At 35.8% G+C, this 18,264-nt stretch overlaps 1 protein-coding gene across 8 annotated transcripts in view; it reads left to right on the forward strand.

Annotated features, from left to right (window-relative positions):
- The window catches only part of ICA1L (islet cell autoantigen 1 like), a 74,991-nt gene that overhangs the window by 27,592 nt on the left and 29,135 nt on the right, over nucleotides 1–18,264 (forward strand). For all 8 annotated transcript variants that reach the window (XM_072742052.1, XM_072742051.1, XM_072742048.1 and 5 more), the window contains 7 exons: nucleotides 1,773–1,845; nucleotides 3,124–3,247; nucleotides 4,966–5,164; nucleotides 6,919–7,044; nucleotides 8,407–8,505; nucleotides 9,750–9,832; nucleotides 12,268–12,311. In XM_072742052.1, the coding sequence (XP_072598153.1) occupies nucleotides 1,773–1,845; nucleotides 3,124–3,247; nucleotides 4,966–5,164; nucleotides 6,919–7,044; nucleotides 8,407–8,505; nucleotides 9,750–9,832; nucleotides 12,268–12,311 (748 nt within the window). The remainder of the gene's footprint in view (nucleotides 1–1,772; nucleotides 1,846–3,123; nucleotides 3,248–4,965; nucleotides 5,165–6,918; nucleotides 7,045–8,406; nucleotides 8,506–9,749; nucleotides 9,833–12,267; nucleotides 12,312–18,264) is intronic.

Raw genomic sequence — 18,264 nt, forward strand, 5'->3', positions numbered from 1 at the left:
AGGTCATAATCTACCAAGTATTTTTATCCTACAAAATGTAAACTTATGGCCATAACAAATGTGGAAATAACAAATTAACAAGCTTTTACTATTTGCATTGAAAAGTATTCTTCTTAGGATTCAATGACAAACGTGGAAAAAATTAAGTGACTTGATTATAAGTAATAAATGTTTTAAGGCTAAAGGAACTGTTCACTATTTCCTTTTTTTTTTTTTTTCTGTTCACTATTTCCACATACATTCCCACAGGAGTAGATTTTCCTGTCTTGTTTATACATTATCAGGGAATCCAAGAATATTTATATTCCTGTACATTAGAAAAATATTTGAAATCACCCAAGTACCTTCTCCCACAATTGTAGTATATTTTTTTTAAGAGATAATTTTTCATTGTGTGTATACTGAAATCATCATGTTGTTCACTTTAAATATATTACAATTTTGTCAGGTTATACCTCCCTCACATTTAAAAAACTTTCATTGTAAAAATAAAAAGCAATCATATATATAAATCTTTCAAAGGCCTATGGGAAAAAAACCAACCATGATCATTTCATCATAGTAGAACACTCATGTTTATATCCTTTTTTAGTCTTCCATATGAATTTAAAACAGCTTTTTCAGTTGGTAAGTCCATATACCACATTCATTTCAAACATACTTCAACTTAGGTGGAAAGTTAATGGTGCTCCTCCATTTAGATTTTAGTCTATCACTGATCTTCCTTAGGTCTGATCACATATCAAAATAATAACAAAATTGTTTCAGAGAGGCAATTCAGGCTAAATGGTGACATCAGAAATTTTTTTGATACTCAAAGGGTTAGGGCCTAATACTGTGCTGTGCCAAGGTCTTTGTGAACTAAAGTCTTACAACAGTTTTTCAGCATGGGACTTCATGGGAAGAAGGCTGTCCCCTAAAACCTATTTATGCCACCTCATCTCCCTGGGAAAAACCTAAATTTATAGATGTGTGAGAAGAGTTACCTCATGTGTATAATGTATCCTAATCTTAAACTTTCATGTGCTTGCTTTGAAATGGGTGTCTACTGGATGTTTTATTTTTTGTTAGCTATTAGCAACAGTAGTAATGAAGGGAAAATTGTAAACAAAAACAATCCAAAAGTAATTTATTTTTGATATTGTAATACATTAATTTTTTTTAAAGATTTTATTTATTTATTCATGAGAGACAGAGAGAGAGAGAGAGAGAGAGAGAGAGAGAGGCAGAGACATAGGCAGAGGGAGAAGCAGGCTCCATGCAGGAGCCCAACATGGGACTTCATCCCGGGTCTCTAGGATCATGCCCTGGGCTGAAGGCGGTACTAAACTGCTGAGCCACCTGGGCTGCCCTATTTAATTTTTATGGTTATTCACTGACCTGTTTTGCTTAGGATAATATTGTAGAAAAGCCAGATTGAAAGTTAACATTTTCTAAAGTTATCTGTACTCTTCTCAATTGGCAGTATTTGGAACAGTTTATATTGGATTTACATTTTTGCTATTTAGGTAGTTTGGAGCTGAGAGGAGAACAGACTTCACAGTTACAAATTTTATTAGTTCCCATGTATTTATCACCATTTTTTCCAGCCCTCATGGGGGAATCTAAATTTTTTACATCAAAAATAAAATCAATACTGAAGTACATCAAAGTCAAGGAAAATAGACCTAGCACCTATAAAAAAAATGTTCTACTTTCAAAGTGCTTATAACAGATATGTTATATTTGTTTATGGTTCTTTAAATTGTCCTAATAAAATTTATATTTCAAAGGTTTTTCACTCCATTCAAGAGACATGCACTGAACTTCTGAAGATAGTTGAGAAATACCAGCTAAGAATCAATGGTATGAAATCCTAATAAGATTTATAAAATAGATATTATCCAATAATTCCCTTTGAAAATAAATAATTTACTTGCGTTTTTGAGAATGAAAGATTTAATGTAAAAACAGTAGTTTACTAAACTATTTTGTGAATGGTTCTTTATGACAAAGAGGTGACAGCAGATAGCAGTGGGACTGGGGAGCTAACAAGTGAGTGGGCTTGAGTTCCGCTGCTGCCTCAGAGGTATTGAAGGACTTCTCTTTCAGTTTGTTTCGTGTGTGTTTTTTTAAAAGAAGGCTCTATGCCCAGTGTGGGGCTTGAACTCAAGACCTCAAGATCAGGAGTCACATGTTCTACTGACTGAGCCAGCCAGGCACCCCTTCCCTTTTCAGTATTTAAATCACTTTTTCCAAGCAATAAACCAGGGTGAAATTAGGGATGACTATAGTCATTTTTCACTTTAAGCTTATAATTTGAACACTTTATGGGCTCCTCCCACACAGTTACTGGTCTTATTGTGATTAGAGGGTCAGACTTCTAAAACTTTGTGGTCACAGACCACTTTGTTTTGTGTTTTACTTTCAATCTGTTGTAAACTGACACTTTTATAATATACAATAAAAATGAATTTCTAGAAAAATGAAATTAAAGAAGATACGTAAAATATAAGCACACTTTTTTATTATTAAATTCAACAGATATAGTCAAATTAGTAAAAGTTTCTAAACAGCTTTGTTTAATTTTGGTACTTGTCACAGGCCAGTGACAAATGGTTCTGGACTGGAATTGGTCAGTAGACCGCACTCTGAGTAGTAGTGTACTACATGACAACTTATAGGGTTTCAGCAGTAAAATTGTAGATGTCTATGAGCCTGAAATACTAAGCATAGGCCACTGAAGCCACGGTGGAAGTCAAGATTAAGTTTAGTTTGAATAGGAAACAAATACTTTGTAAGAGGCAATGATAAAATGCATGTCTACACATTTGGAAATGTATCATTTGTGATTTTGTCATTTTGGATTTTTTTTTCCACTAAAGATCAGTCTTTCCTGAAGCAAGGTCCATGAATTCACTACATTAGAACCATCTGGAATACTTATGGATAGGGGGAAACTGATCCTCAGAACTATAAAATCAGAATCTCTGGAAATGGAGCCCCATTGCATTTTTAGAATAAGCCTTTCCTTACCCCAAGTAATTCTTGTGTATAGAGAATTATTGCTGTGAGAATTTTAGTTGTGTGTTTTAAACAAATGGTGAAATGAAACAGTTAACTATACTGTAATTTTTTTTCTAGTTATATCAGAGGAAGAAAACGAACTAGGGCTCTTTTTAAAGTTTCAAGCAGAACGGGATATGACACAAGCTGGTAAAATGATGGATGCTACTGGCAAGGCACTCTGTTCTTCAGCCAAGCAAAGGTTTACTATGTTTTACATCATCCTTTAATCTGTAGTCAACATATAGTTTTGACCTATGTATTTAAATTTGCATATTTATAAAGATTACTTATCATTCTAGTAAAGGGTTAAAAGAGAAATATATTACAACATATAATTGTTTTGATGCCTAACTTATTTTGTATGTAAAAGAATTACTTAGGGCAGCCCTGGTGGCGCAGCAGTTTAGCGCCGCCTGCAGCCCAGGGTGTGATCCTGGAGACCGGGAATCGAGTCCCGAGTCAGGCTCCCTGCATGGGGCCTGCTTCTCCCTCTGCTTGTGTCTCTGCCTCTCGCGCACTCTCTCTCTCTGTATCTCTCATGAGTAAATAGATGAAATCTTAAAAAAATATATATTAAGAATTACTTAAAATTGACATTCTAGGTTGCTTAATTCCTATAAATAGGCTTTAAGCCTATTTAAAATTTTTTTTTAAAGATTTATTTATTTTATTCAGAGAGAGAGAGAGAGAGAGAGAAAGAGAGACTGAGAGGAATACATTAGAATTTTTCCTCATTTTAAGCAGAGGGCATTTTTTCTTCTTAATTATTTGGCATTTATCACTTTACAGATTTTTTTTTCAAATATTTTATTTATTAATTTATTCATGAGAGACACACAGAGAGAGAGGCAGAGACACAGGCAGAAGGAGAAGCAGGCTCCATGCAGGGAGCCCGATGTGGGACTCGATCCCGGGTCTCCAGGATCACACCCTGGGCTGGAGGCAGCGCTAAACCGCTGTGCCACCGGGGCTGCCCACTTTACAGATTTTTAACATGAAGATACCTACTGCAAAGAATCTCCTACATTTACTTTTTTAAAAATATTTTATTTATTTATTAGAGAGAGAGAGAGAGAGGCAGAGACACAGGCAGACAGAGAAGCAGGCTCCATGCAGGGAGCCAGATGTGGGACTCGATCCCAGGACTCCAGGATTATGCCCTGGGCCAAAGGCAGGCACTAAACCGCTGAGCCATCCAGGGATCCCTCTCCTACATTTACTAAATACAGCCAAAATCTTTGCAGTTTCAGAAGAAAAATAAAAACAGGTCTTATCAGACCTATAATGATGATGTATAACTTAAGTGGCTTTATTCTGTAACACCACATCAATGCAAAAGCCCATCATTAAGGAAATTACAAAGGGACAATCAATACAAGGCCCTTCAGTGCCACTAAGTCAAAAAAGCAGACCAGAGGAGCTGGGTTTGATTTGTGTTTCTTAAATCCTTGTTTTTTTTATCCTCATCCTCAGCTGCTAAGAACTCAATACTCATTAGTTCTTCTAGCATTTTATCTGCTTTTCTATGCCTAATCTGTCACATGAAAGGCTTTCTATTTATCTAGGATTATGCTTTGTGATTACAGGATCTCTTTTACCCATCAAACTCTTTTCTAAATGCAGATTTACTTGGCAGGTTATTTATACATGGATTAATATCCAAAATGTTGCAAAAATTATGTATTTCTTAGAATAAGAAAAGAGAGAGATACAGACACGTTATTATTAACAATTCAAGGTTGGCTATATGATCTTTATTTGCTTTCTAAAGTTCCTTAGGCATCTTAATAATTTCCTGTTTTATGGACTCATCTTGACAGCAGATATGCTGATATGCTTTATGGTTTTAAACCTTTGTTTTTATTTGTTTTGTTCATGGGATGTACATCCCTCTGATTTTTACCTCTCCATCATTAGATTGGCCCTGTATACGCCTCTGTCTCGTCTTAAGCAAGAAGTAGCTACTTTCAGTCAAAGGGCAGTATCTGATACCTTGATGACAATTAATCGGATGGAGCAAGCACGCACAGAATACAGAGGAGCCCTGCTGTGGATGAAAGATGTATCCCAAGAACTGGACCCAGACACCCTAAAACAAATGGAAAAGTTCAGAAAAGTATGAAAATACATCCTTTTCCTTTTCTTTATACACATACTCATTGAACTTATACAGAATAATTTAATCAAGACCATAAAATATCAAGCTATTTTCAAAACACATTGTATTATAAGTTCTTGTTTCCTTGGAGATCTTTGAAGTACAAAAACTTTTTACACTTTTTTTTTTTAACTCTTTGACATCCCTACTCCATCAACCTTTTCCATTAATTTTCTTTATCCTTTTCATAATAGATATCACTGCCCTTTAGGTGTTGCTTCCCTGTACTTTTGGGATTTGTTTGCAGGAGGGAAATAGTTTGTTAGTGAGGAATAAATAAATAATTTAAGTAAAAATTCAAATAAATAACTTATTATAAGAAAAAGTGAAGATTATCAGATTTTTCTTCCTCTACAATACATAGTTTGACCACAGACTTTTAAAATATGTATGGACGTATGTTTTTGCTAAATAAACTACTTATGAATTGTATCCTCTAAATTTACCATATATGAATAATAAAATTCACTCTTTTATTTCATATGTATTAAGAGTACATATAATACAAATCATAGTTAATATTTTTTTTTCAAATCATAGTTAATATTGATGGATTCTTTACTCTATACCAGGTGTATAGGTCACAGCAACCTATTATTCTTTCCACTTTATAATCCTTGACAATTAGAATACAATCCAAGGGAGTTGTTAGACAACATTGTGAATACAGTAATGTCACTGAATTATATATTTTTTAATGGTTAAGTTTATGTTATCTGAATTTCCCCTATGCTTTAATAAAGAAGAATGATTTTAAACTTATCTGGACCCAAATAGCCCTGCACAGTCTGGTTGCTGGCACCTGTGCAGCCGCATCTTGCACTTTCTATACTCTAGTCCTTTCCATGCCCCAGGAAGGAATATGCTCTAGCCTCTTCCATATTGTTCTGCAAACATATTAAGCTCTTCACCCACCTCCCACACCCAGGACTTTTGTCTTTGATTTTCCCCGAGCCTGGGATGCTCTTCTCAGAATCTTGGCCTGGCTCACTTATCATCTTTCTGTCCCAGTTCACACATCTTGCATGAGCTCACCAAAGGCCTCCCTGATCATCTTACCAAAAGTTATCGATCCTTTTCACTTGTATGTTATCTTTGCAACTTGAGAGGATCTTATATATTTATTTGCTACTGTTTTTCCTGTGCCTCCCCATTCAGGGATGGTAGGAAAGAACATTGTTTTGTTCACCACAATATCCCAGTGCCTGGCACAAAATAGATACCTTATAAATATATGTTGAATGAATAAATAAGTGTATTAAAGGTTGAGTATTCATACTTGTGTATAAGAAATATGACAGGCCTATATTTAAATTTATAAATCTATCTCCATGATTCAGAACTATTATTAATGCTTCTCAACACTTTAACTTGTCCTTTTTCTGTTCATTCTTCTATTAGCTACATATTATCCATCAGTAGTTTTGGATGTTTCTTTTTATTTGGAATCTTTGGGGTTATTTCTTCTTAACTATACTTTCCATTTATCACTGCATACTTTCTCAGCATAAAGATATTTACTAGAAAGAACCTCCTGCAATTACTAAAAATAGCCAAAATCTTTACCATTAATTATGAAATAATAATACAAGGAAAGGGAATTAGTCTTCCTTATTACAATTTCATGTATCTGAAAATATGTATCATGAACCTGTGTGGTATATTTATATCTGTATTATCAGTAATAATAACAACTATTATTGTGGTTGCAGGTACAGATCCAAGTGAGAAATAGCAAAGCTTCTTTTGACAAGTTAAAGATGGATGTTTGTCAGAAAGTGGATTTACTTGGAGCTAGTCGCTGCAATATGTTATCTCACTCGCTCACTACCTACCAGGTACCCACCTCCATGGTCAGCATGTCCTTGATGAGTGGTGAGATTCCTTTTTAAAAGTTGTCTAAAGGGTATAAAAAATTGCTTAATTAATCAGATTCCTTTGACTTTGAAAAGTGACTCACCGAGGTTATGATAGAGAATCATAGAATTCTAGGCTGAAAAAGGCCTTAGGGATTATCTACTCCTGTATCTTCATGTTGTTCTCTTTGGTGTTCTAGGAGAGGGAGACTTAGGGGCTATCTAGATTCACGTGGCAGGATTCACAGCTCATTAACCCTGGTTCACCCAGAACTACTCCACCTTGAACTACATACAGTTTCATTTGAAGCAAAGATGCTGTGGCCCAATAGTTTAAAACTTCTGTCATTTTATAGCTGAGGAAAGTGATCCCTAGAATTAAAGTAAGTGGCAATGTTGGGCTAAAAACCTAAGTTTGCTCATGCTGGGTCACGTGTTCTTTTCATTCTGTCAAGTTGCTGTCTCCCACCACTTTCACCTCAGCAGTCTCACCTATGCTTTTATTACCCCAAATCACACATATATAGCATGCAATGAATAAGTCAGATGTTAATTAGTAGCAGTGACTGATTTTAACAGATATTTGTGAATAGCAAAATAGAATAAACTCTATTTACATAAGATAAGAATAATAAACTAAAGGGAGTGGACATTCACTGGGGCTTGTAGGAAATCTACCTCCTTCAGCTCAGTACTGTGGAATTCAGGAGTCAGGAAAGTATGCACTTGAAAATAAAAGTATCTGGCAGTCCATGTAGCATACACCTGAAACACAATAGCTATTAGTCCAATTCTCCTTTATTCTCTCCACTCAGCCCCCCCATTTTGGATAGGAACTTTTAAGCACCAGGAGAATGTCCAATTACTTGATTTGGCATGAGAACACTTTTTTTTGGTCTTTCTTGTGCCATAACTGAAAGACCAAATTTAGTGGCTTATATAATTCTTTTCCTAGTTAGTAAAGGTTTATATATGCTTACCAACATAAAGATTTACACATATACCCCTTGTACAAATATGGTATTTTTGTGCTTTTAACATTTCTCTTTTGGACTCTTCAGAAGATGTTCTCATCTATTAGTATTACTCTCTAGCTGACTCCAGTGTACATTCCAGAGCTGTGTACAGAAGCACATATATGTGCTGATACAGATGCTACTTCTTATGCAGAATTACTATTTACACTGCTTCCTGGTTCCCCAAACCTAGAAATTTATTTTACTTCCTGCTGCTTATTATTCAGCAACCATTCATCTGCCTACACTAGTGAGGAAAAATAGCAGTGAAAAAAATTGTAACTGTAGTGACCACCTTTTTTTTTTTTTTTTTTTTTTTTTCCTGCAGAGGACACTGCTTGGATTCTGGGAAAAAACCGCTCGATTGATGTCCCACATCCATGGGGCCTGTACTGGCTTTCGTCCATATGATTTTGTAGCTCTTAAGGTACACTTCTTTCCATTTCTTTTAGAGATATATTATACTTCATTTGGATAACATTGGAAATGTTTTGTTTTAAGCCTAACTTTGAATTTACAAAACATTGGAAAACATTTTTCTGCACTCCTTCAGCCAGTCGTTTTTCTGTTCTTCCCTGATTCCAAGTGCTCCCAGCAATATTAAATACATAAGAATCCTGCTGGTAGGCTCAAGATACTGGGCCGGGGTTGGGGGGGCGATAAAAGAGCGAGCAAGAGAAAAGAAAATTAAAATGTAAACGAGGTAAGAAAAAGTTATGGAAAAGAAAAACTTAAGAGGCACAAGAAACGGAAAATGGTCATTGGTTTTGAAAAACAACTAGAGTACCTACCTGACAATTTTAGAAGTTAAAGAAATTTTCTTTCTTTACTTTTATACAAATGTGGTAGTGTAATTCATGAGCAGAAGTTATGGGTGACTGCAGCTGAAGAGAGTACTGTATTTTATTAGATCAGCTCTTTCTGTTGCCTACATGTAAAAGGTATTCTTGGGCTTTTAACATTTGTATGTCTTCCTGTCGGCCTTCTTTGCATATGGCTCATTTGGCAAAACACCATGGTAAATCATTTCTTCAATTTGAGTAAGCTAGGTTTCAGTGCCTTTGAAGTTATTCTGCCTTTTTTGTTTTTTCAATAGAGCTTGAAAATGTTACTGTTGAGATTACTCAAGCTAGATGTGGTATCTGATAGATTCATATCTTGCTCCTGTATATTTCTGGGGCGTGGTATGGATTTTTAAGTCATGTTCTGATATAGCATCTTCCAGTCTAATAGATACCCTTGTATTAGTCTATGTTTTTTGTTGTGTGTATGTTTTTTTTTCTATATTAATGCTTCACTGGATAGCATACTCTGTTTTTAGGCAAATTTAATATCTAATTTCTGTTCAGATGAAGTTGAAAATCTTTAGCCATATTTAGAGCATTGCAGTCAAAGTCAGAAACACAGTGTAAGTCTTCTTTGGCATATCACAGACTTGGAAACCCTGTGGCTAGCCCACGTCACAGTCTGTGTGGTTGCCATAGGCGGCCAGGAGAAACAGGGACACAGGGCTCAATTCAGATTACATTAGCTTACATTTCCCATATTTCTCACACTCAACTATAGAATTATCCCTATTTTATATTGTTCTTTAGAATTTTTATTCTCATTTTGTTTGCACAAAGAGAGAAACAGATTCCATCTACTTAACATTGAATTTCTTGTCCTTAGCAACTGCAAGACACTCCAAGCAAGCTTACTGAAGACCACAAAGAGCAAATAGAAAGCAATTCTCTCACTGAAAACCTCAATAAGTAAGCAGGCAGAAGTGTGATGCTATGGATACATGATATATGATGTTTTTGGAAACTGTGGATACTGATACATGATATATTTGGAAAGAATTTTTTCTCTTCTGACTTACTGAATATTTATTTCTATGTCATTTTCCAATTAATGTTTTTAAGGTTCTTTTTTTAAGATTTTATTTTTTATTTTATTTATTTATTCATGAGAGACAGAGAGAGAGAGGCAGAGACACAGGCAGAGGGAGAAGCAGACTCCATGCAGGGAGCCTGATGTGGAACTCGATCCCGGGTCTCCAGGATCACACCCCAGGCTGAAGGTGGCGCCAAACCCCTAAGCCACCAGGGCTGCCAGGTTATTATTTTTTTTAAGTAAGCTCTCCTCTCAACATGGGGCTTGAACTCACAACCAAGAGAGATCAAGAATTAGGTGCTCTACTGACTGAGCCAGCCAGGTGCCCCATTTTTCCAATCAATATTAAACATTCGTTTTGAAGCCCTATTTCTCCCCCCATTTTCAACATGGCAGGCAAAGTTGATGGCAAGAGTACAGAACAGATTGGATTGATAACTCCAAATTCTGTAGTTTGGGAGATAGCTTTGTATTAAGAGCCTCTACCCAGTGAATTCCAAAAGGGCCAGCTTAAAAGAGAAAGGGACAAGCGCCAGCAGCTATGAAACAGAAGCTATTAAAAATCTGTCTCCAGAGCAACACAAATGAGACTGGGGCTGGTTACCTGAAAATGGGGCTTCTTGTCATGCACATCCTTTAGGTTGCCTATTTCCCTTTTATTGCATCTCACCTTTGATTTCATTTCAGAGCTGCCACTTCTCATGTTAACTAGGTTGCACTGAGTGTAGTAGTAGCAAACCCAGAAGTAAGACCCAAACAGTGACAAACCATATATTGTTGAGTAGAAGGTGATCCAGGATATAAGCATGTCCCTCTTTTCTCTTTGGGGAAATCTAAACAAATTTTTTTGCTAACTTGAATATATAAACAATTTAGGATGTAGATTAATTAAATGTATAGTTATAATTGAAACTTATAAGTTATACATTGACATTTAAAATACTATGTTATATAAAATATATTAATTTAGTATTTTTTTCCATTATCACATTTCATGAAAGTTTTATTCAAAATCATCCTCAGCATTATGAAAACTACCTTTTGAGTTAACTGATTCCAAAGCATTTCACTTTTTCTTCCTTCCAAGTTATTTAAAAACCCATGTGTATATACTGTTATTGGAAATTTCATTCCAAGTCATTAGTATCTCTTTGCTCTACAAGTTTATTTTTGTGTTTTTTTTTTTTTTGCAAATAAATTCTCTGTAGGTTTCCTCTGCTATCTGAAAGTAGAGTGTCCCAATGAAACATTTCATAAGCCAGTACAGTGTAAGGCAAAGAAGTAATTACCATTACTTTTTGTGGAAAAAATTTTTGAGTATTCCTAGACCTAAAAAACAACCTCTCTTAAGCTTTTTAGACATCTTGGCACACATCTTGCTAATGTATGCACAGAATAAATGGAGATGAAGCAAAGATGCACACAGACACAATTCAGAGCTATAATGGCTTAATGCTGAGATGCTGAGTGTAGTTCCCAGGGAAGGAGCTTGGTGGGGCCACTGCTCTGAGTACATGCTGCCTCTATAAGGGCTTTTTGCAAAACAAACACTCAATACTGTATTTGCTTTTTGCCTTTTCTGTAAAAGTGAAAATTGTCTTTGGATTTCTTCCAGTTAGTAAAGATAGGTACTAATATAGGTCTTCCATAGAAGCATAATGCAAATTTTTGAAAAGCAGGGGATACCTATATTGCTTTCTACATATCTTTAAAGATTTATTAAAAACAATCTCTACTACAGAATTGTGAGGTTATACCTCAAGAATAATGCCTAAATCTATGTTCAGTTTCTTCGTCTAATTTATAATCACAGATGGATGATATAAATATCCAAAATTAGTATTTACTGAGAATATTTAGGCAAATATATCTTTTTTGCAAATATAATTTTACTGTTCAAAATAGAATAGTCCACTTTTTCTGCAATTCTTCATACCTTCTCTTTAGAGCCCAAGAATTCTTGAGCAAATCCTGCAGTGCTTGAAAACTAAACCCCACACTCTGACTTTGGTGACAGATGTTGTCTTTGAGGTGGTACTTAGCACAGTGTCTATAATACTGAATACAGTGCCTCATGCTTCATCAGTACTCAGTAAATGTTGAAAGAATAAGAGATGAAGGATTATTTTCATAGTCTGTAGATCTAGAGAAGAAATGACATTTGTCTCAGATTTTAGGAGATCGATCTACAGAACAATATTATACATGTCATCTCAATTAAAAAAAATTTTTTTAACCATATAAAACTGTAGAATGTGAGTCCCAAGTATATTTTAACCAAAATCTTTGCATTTTTTGGTTTTTACTTTAGGTTAGTTTTGTCAGATGAGGAAATGAGCTTGGGAAATAAACCAGGTAAGATGGTAAATTCATTAAAATGTGAAATGATCACATTTGAAATGTCAAAACAGTTTGTCACAATCTTTTTAAAACAGATTGTATTAATATCTACTCATTTAAAAAACATTAAGTCAATTTACAAATCCCTTCTATATAAAAACTTTTGAGTTAGCTTGCTTTTTTCCCCAGCTTTATTGAGTTAAAATTGACATGTAACACTGTGTAAGTTTAAGGCATATGGTGTGATGATTTGATATATGTATGTATTGCTAAATGATTATTACTATAAAATTAGTTAACACCTCCATCACCTCACATAGTTACTAAATATTATATCCTTTGGCGACAAGAACATTTAAGATTTATTCTCTTAACAACAGTCAAGTGTGTAATATAGTATTATTAATTGTGGTCACCATGCTGTACATTAGATCCCCAGAACTTAATCATCTTTAGCTGGAAGTTTATACTGTTTGACCACATTTCACCGTTTTTTCCCCTCATAGGCCCTATTAACCAACAATCTACTCTCTGTTTCTGAGTTTGGCTTTTTAAGATCTCACATATAAGTGAAATTATACTGCATTTGTCTTTCTCTGTCTAACATATTTCACTTAGCATAATGCCCTCCAGATTCATCCATGTTATTGTAAATGGTAGAATTTCTTTCTTTTTTATGAGTAAATAATACTTGATTCTATTCTACTATATATATGCATATATCTAATATTTTCTTTATCCATTTATTTGTGATGGTTACTTAGGTTGTTTCCATGTCTTGGCTATTATAAATAATACTGCAATGAACATGGGGATGCAGATACTTCTTCAAGATAGTAATTTTATTTCCTTTGGATATATACCCAGAAGTGGAAGTGTGGGAACATATGGTAGTTCTGTTTTTTTTATTTTTTGAGGAACCTCTATACCGCTTTCCATAATAGCTGCACCAATTTACATTCCCACCAACAGTGCACAAGTGTTCCCATTCCTCCACATCCTATACCATATTTGTTTTCTCTTGTCTTTTTGATACTAACATTCTAACAAGTGTGAGGTGATAGCTCACTGCGGTTTTGATTCATATTTCCCTGACGAGTAGTGTTGTTGAGCACCTTTCTATGTATGTGTTCACTGTGTATGTCTTCTTTGGTTGGAAAAATGTGTATATAGGTTCTTTACCCATGTTTTCATCAGGTTATTCTGTTTTTGCTATTGAGTTATGAGTTCCTTACATATTTTGGATTAGAACCTCTTATTAGATAGACAGTTTGCAAAAATTTTACCATTCTGTAGGCAGATGTGATTGAGTTTTTTGATTGTTGATTGTTCTATTGTTATTTTTTTTGCTGTGCAGAGGATTTTTACTTTGATGTAGCCTTCTTTATTTTTGCTTTTGTTTCTTGTGTTTTTCTTGTCCTATGCAAAAAAGTATCACCAACACCAATGTCAAGAGGTTTTTCCCTAGTTTTTTTTTAAACATTTTAAAAATTGAAATATAGATGACAAATATTAGTTTCAGGTATTGAGGTGGGTGGCTCAGTCTGTTAAGCCTCTGCCTTTGGCTCAGTCTGTTAAGCCTCTGCCTTTGGCTCAGATTATGATCCCAGGGTCCTCTGAGGGAGCCTCATGTCAGGGAAATCCCTGCTCAGTGGGAGTCTGCTTCTCCCTCTGCCTCTGCCTGCCACTCCCCCTGCTTATTCTCTCTCACTCTGTCAAATAAATAAATGAAAATCTATATTAGTTTCAGGTACACAACACAGAGGTTCAACAGTTATGGACATTATACAGTGTTCACCATGAATAAGTATAGTCACCATGCAAAATTATTACAATATTATCGTCTGTATTCCCTGTACTGTACTTTCCATTCTCATGATTTATCTATTTTATGACTGGAAGTTTGTACCTCTTAATCCCTGTTACCTATGTTGCCTATACCTCCACCCCACTCTGCTCTGGCAACCTCTAGTTCTCTATATTTATTTATTTTTATTAAATTTTTTTTATTTTTCTTTTTTAAAGATTTTATTTATTCATGAGAGACACAGAGAGAGAGGCAGAGACACAGGCAGAGGGAGAAGCAGGCTCCATGCAGGGAGCCCGATGTGGGACTCAATGCCTGGACTCCAGGATCATGCCCTGGGCCAAAGGCAGGTGCTAAACCGCTGAGCCACCCAGGGATCCCCAAGTTCTCTATATTTATGTGTCTGTTTCTTTTTGTTGTTGTTTTGTTTTGCCTTTTTTTTTTTTTTTTAGAGTCCACACGTAAGGGGAATCCTGATATTTGTCTTTCTCTGTCTGATTCATTTCACTTAGTATAATACCTCATAGGTCCATCATGTTGTCATGAATGGCAAGATTTCATTCTTTATTTTTTTTAAAGATTTATTTATTCATTGTTCCAATTTTAGTATATGTGCTGCCAAAGCAAGCACAAGATTTCATTCTTTTTTATGGTTGACTAATTCCATTCTGTATACATGCATGATGCATATTTATAACATACTATTTTAAGCTAATAACTTCAATAGTGTATGGAAACTACACTTCTCTTCCTCTAACATTTTAATTACATGTATTTATTTACATATTTTATGCTTTAATTACATCTTTTTTATTGTGTATCTAATAACAAATTATTGTAGTTATGGTTATTTTAAGTAAATGTTTGTTTTTTTAATTTTTAAACTAGAGTTGAAAGTGATTTATGCACCACTCTTCCAATATTATAGAATCTGACTATATATTTCCCTTTACTGATGAGATGTACAAATTCATGCAGTTTTACAAGGTTATTTAACATCCTTTCATTTCAGCCTACAGAATGTCCTTTAGCCTTCCTTGTAAGGGAGGTCTGGTGGTGGACTTTCTCAACTTTTGTTTGTTTGGGAAGGGCTTTATCTCTATTTCATTTCTGAAGGACAGCTTTGCTGGGTATAATATTCTTGAGGCTTTGGTTTTTTTTTTTTTTCTTTCAGTATTTTGAATATGTCATATGACTTTCTCCTCGCCTGCACAGTTTCTCCTGATAAATCTGCTCACAGTCTTACAGGGGCTCCTTGATATGTGACAAATCACTTTTTTCTTGCTGCTTTTAAAATTCTGTCTTTGACTTTTGACTATAATTACTATAAGTTGTCTGTCAGTAGGCAGAGCTGCTGCTCATGCTCTGAGGTTGGGGGAAGCCCTTTGACTGCATTTTGTCTTTAAGTGGTGCTATGACTGGAATCTTTGGTAAAGCGCTGTGCTCTGAGGTTAGGCAGGGTCAGTAGCTGGGTTTCACTGTCATCTCGGATCAGGCAGGATTACTGAGTATGCTCTTTAGCCAAATGGTGCCGCTGCCTACCCTCTTTTTCTCAGGCAGGGTCATAGGCAGGGCTTCATGATCTGATATGGTCTCAGCCTGTGCTTTGCAATTAGGTAGGACTGCAGAGGCTGGGTTCTAAATCAGGTAGGATGGTGGCTATGCTCTGTTATTAGGCAAGGTTGCTGGCTACACTGCCTAGTTGAGTGGGCCTCATGCTTTACTGCATGATTGGGCAGGGCTTGAGGCTGTGCCTCACAGCTGGGAGTGAATGGGCTCCTTGTTTGGGTGAGACTGCAGGCTGTGCTTAGCAATGGGGCATGGCCACCAGCTTGGCTTCAGTGCCAGGCAGGGCTACAGACTGGAGTTTCTGTAGGCAGCACTGTAAGCTGGGTTGTGATGCTCACTACTAGGGCCTCCTGGTGAGCTAGGCAAGAGGTTATGCTTCCTACTTGGGAGGGGCTGCTGACTTCTCTTTCTGGGTGGGGCAGGATATGCTCTGCAACTTCCCAGGGTCTCAGTCCAGGCTTCCTGGTCAGGTGGAACAGGAGGCTATACTAAGTAAAGAGTTAGCTTTCTAGCAGTACCTAATTAGAAAGTCTATTTACTTTTTTAAGGAAATTTTGATTTTCTCTAAAATTAGACTTTTAATGTAGATATTTCTTTCATAGGGTTGTATGACTAAGTTTCAGGCTTTTCCTCACACTTAAACACATGTTCTTATTTTTTTTATAAATACATATTATATATACAATCAGTATATATTCAATCAGTGTGGCTTCAAAGCCAGAAAAATCAGTTTGAATGCCAGCTTTTAAAAACAAGTCATTTATACCTCTCTTATTTTTCTAAATGAAATATGAGTCATATATTCCTATCTTAAAAAGATATTAAGACTAGAGATAATATTTATAAACTACATAGCATATGATAGGTGTGCAGTAAATGCAAGAGGCATTTTTAAATGAACACATAAGGGCAGCCCTTGTGGCTCAGCGGTTTAGCACCACCTACAGCCCAGGGCCTGATCCTGGAGACCCGGGATCAAATCCCATGTCAGGCTCCATGCATGGAGCCTGCTTCTCCCTCTGCCTGTGTCTCTGCCTCTCCCTCTCTCCTCTCTGTGTATTCTCATGAATAAATAAATAAAATCTTTAAAAAAAAAGTTAAAAACTTAAAAAAAAATAAACGAACACATAAATACAGGTAATACTGATAAACCATAATAATCATAGACTTGTATATATAACATAGCTTCAAAATATGTTCAAGGACACCTGGGTGGCTTAGTGGTTGAGTGTCTGCCTTTGGCTCAGGGTGTGATCTCAGGGTCCCAGGATTGAGCCTGGCATCAGGCTCCCTATGGGGAGCCTGCTTCTCTCTCTGCCTGTGTCTCTGCATCTCTCTCTGTATCTCTCATGAATAAATTTAATATATATATATATATATATATATATATATATATATATATATATATACATGTTCAAATGGTTAGCTTCCTTCAGGTATATAATCCTGTACCCAAGTAGAGAATATTTTTTTAAAGTCCCAGATAAAATATAATGTACATTATTGTAGTTTCACAGCCATTTGTAGCATTATTCAATCTTTTATTTTTATTTATTTTTTAAAGATTTTATTTATTTATTCATGAGAGAGAGAGAGTTAGAGACACAGGCAGAGGGAGAAGCAGGCTCCATGTAGGGAGCTCGATGTGGGACTCCATCCCAGGTCTCCAGGATCACATCCTGGGCTGAAGGCAGTGTCAAACCGCTGAGCCACCCAGGCTACCCTTATTCAGTCTTTTAAAACCTGCTGTATCAGTAGTTATGTCCAATTTAAAAAAAAACATATTTTATCTATCTATCTATCTATCTATCTATCTATCTATCTATCTATGAGAGAGAGATACAGAAAGGACACAAGTTGGAGGAGGAGCAGAAGGAGAGGGAGAGAAAGAATCCTGAGCAGACTCTGCACTGAGCATGGACCCTAATGGGCTTGATCTCATGACCCTGAGATCATGTCCATGCCAAAATCAAGAGTTGGATGCTCAACTGACTGAGCCACCCACGTATCCCATTATGTCTGCTTTTAAATTCCAGAAATTTGTTCCTTTCCTCTTTTTTTCTTAAGTAATCCTGCTAAAGATTTTTTTTCCTTCAACAAATCAACTTTTGGTTTTGTTAAACTTGTCTCTTGAATCTTTGTTTCTGTTTCATTAATTAATTTTTTTCCTCTATTATTTTTAGTTTTTTAAGGCTAAAATTGCCCTTTTTCTGTATCTCACAAGTTTTTAATTTTTTTATTTTTTTAAGATTTATTTATTTATTCATAGAGAGAGAGGGAGAGACACAGGCAGAGGGAGAAGCAGTCTCCATGCGGGGAGCCCGACGCGGTACTCGATCCCGGGTCTCCAGGATCACACCCTGGGCCACAGGTGGTGCTGAACTGCTGCGCCACAAGGGCTGCCCTCACAAGTTTTTTAAAAAAAACTTTATTGGGGTATATTTTATATATCATAAAACTCATTCAGTTGTACAAGTTAGTAATTTTTAGTTACTTTGGAGTGTTGCAACTATCTCTGTAAGTCAATTTCAGAACCTTTCATCCCTTCAGTAATAGGATCCCTCACACCCGCTTGCTGTAATTCCAATTTTC

Source organism: Vulpes vulpes, chromosome 16 (assembly GCF_048418805.1).
Source record: "Vulpes vulpes isolate BD-2025 chromosome 16, VulVul3, whole genome shotgun sequence".
Taxonomy (NCBI): domain Eukaryota; kingdom Metazoa; phylum Chordata; class Mammalia; order Carnivora; family Canidae; genus Vulpes; species Vulpes vulpes.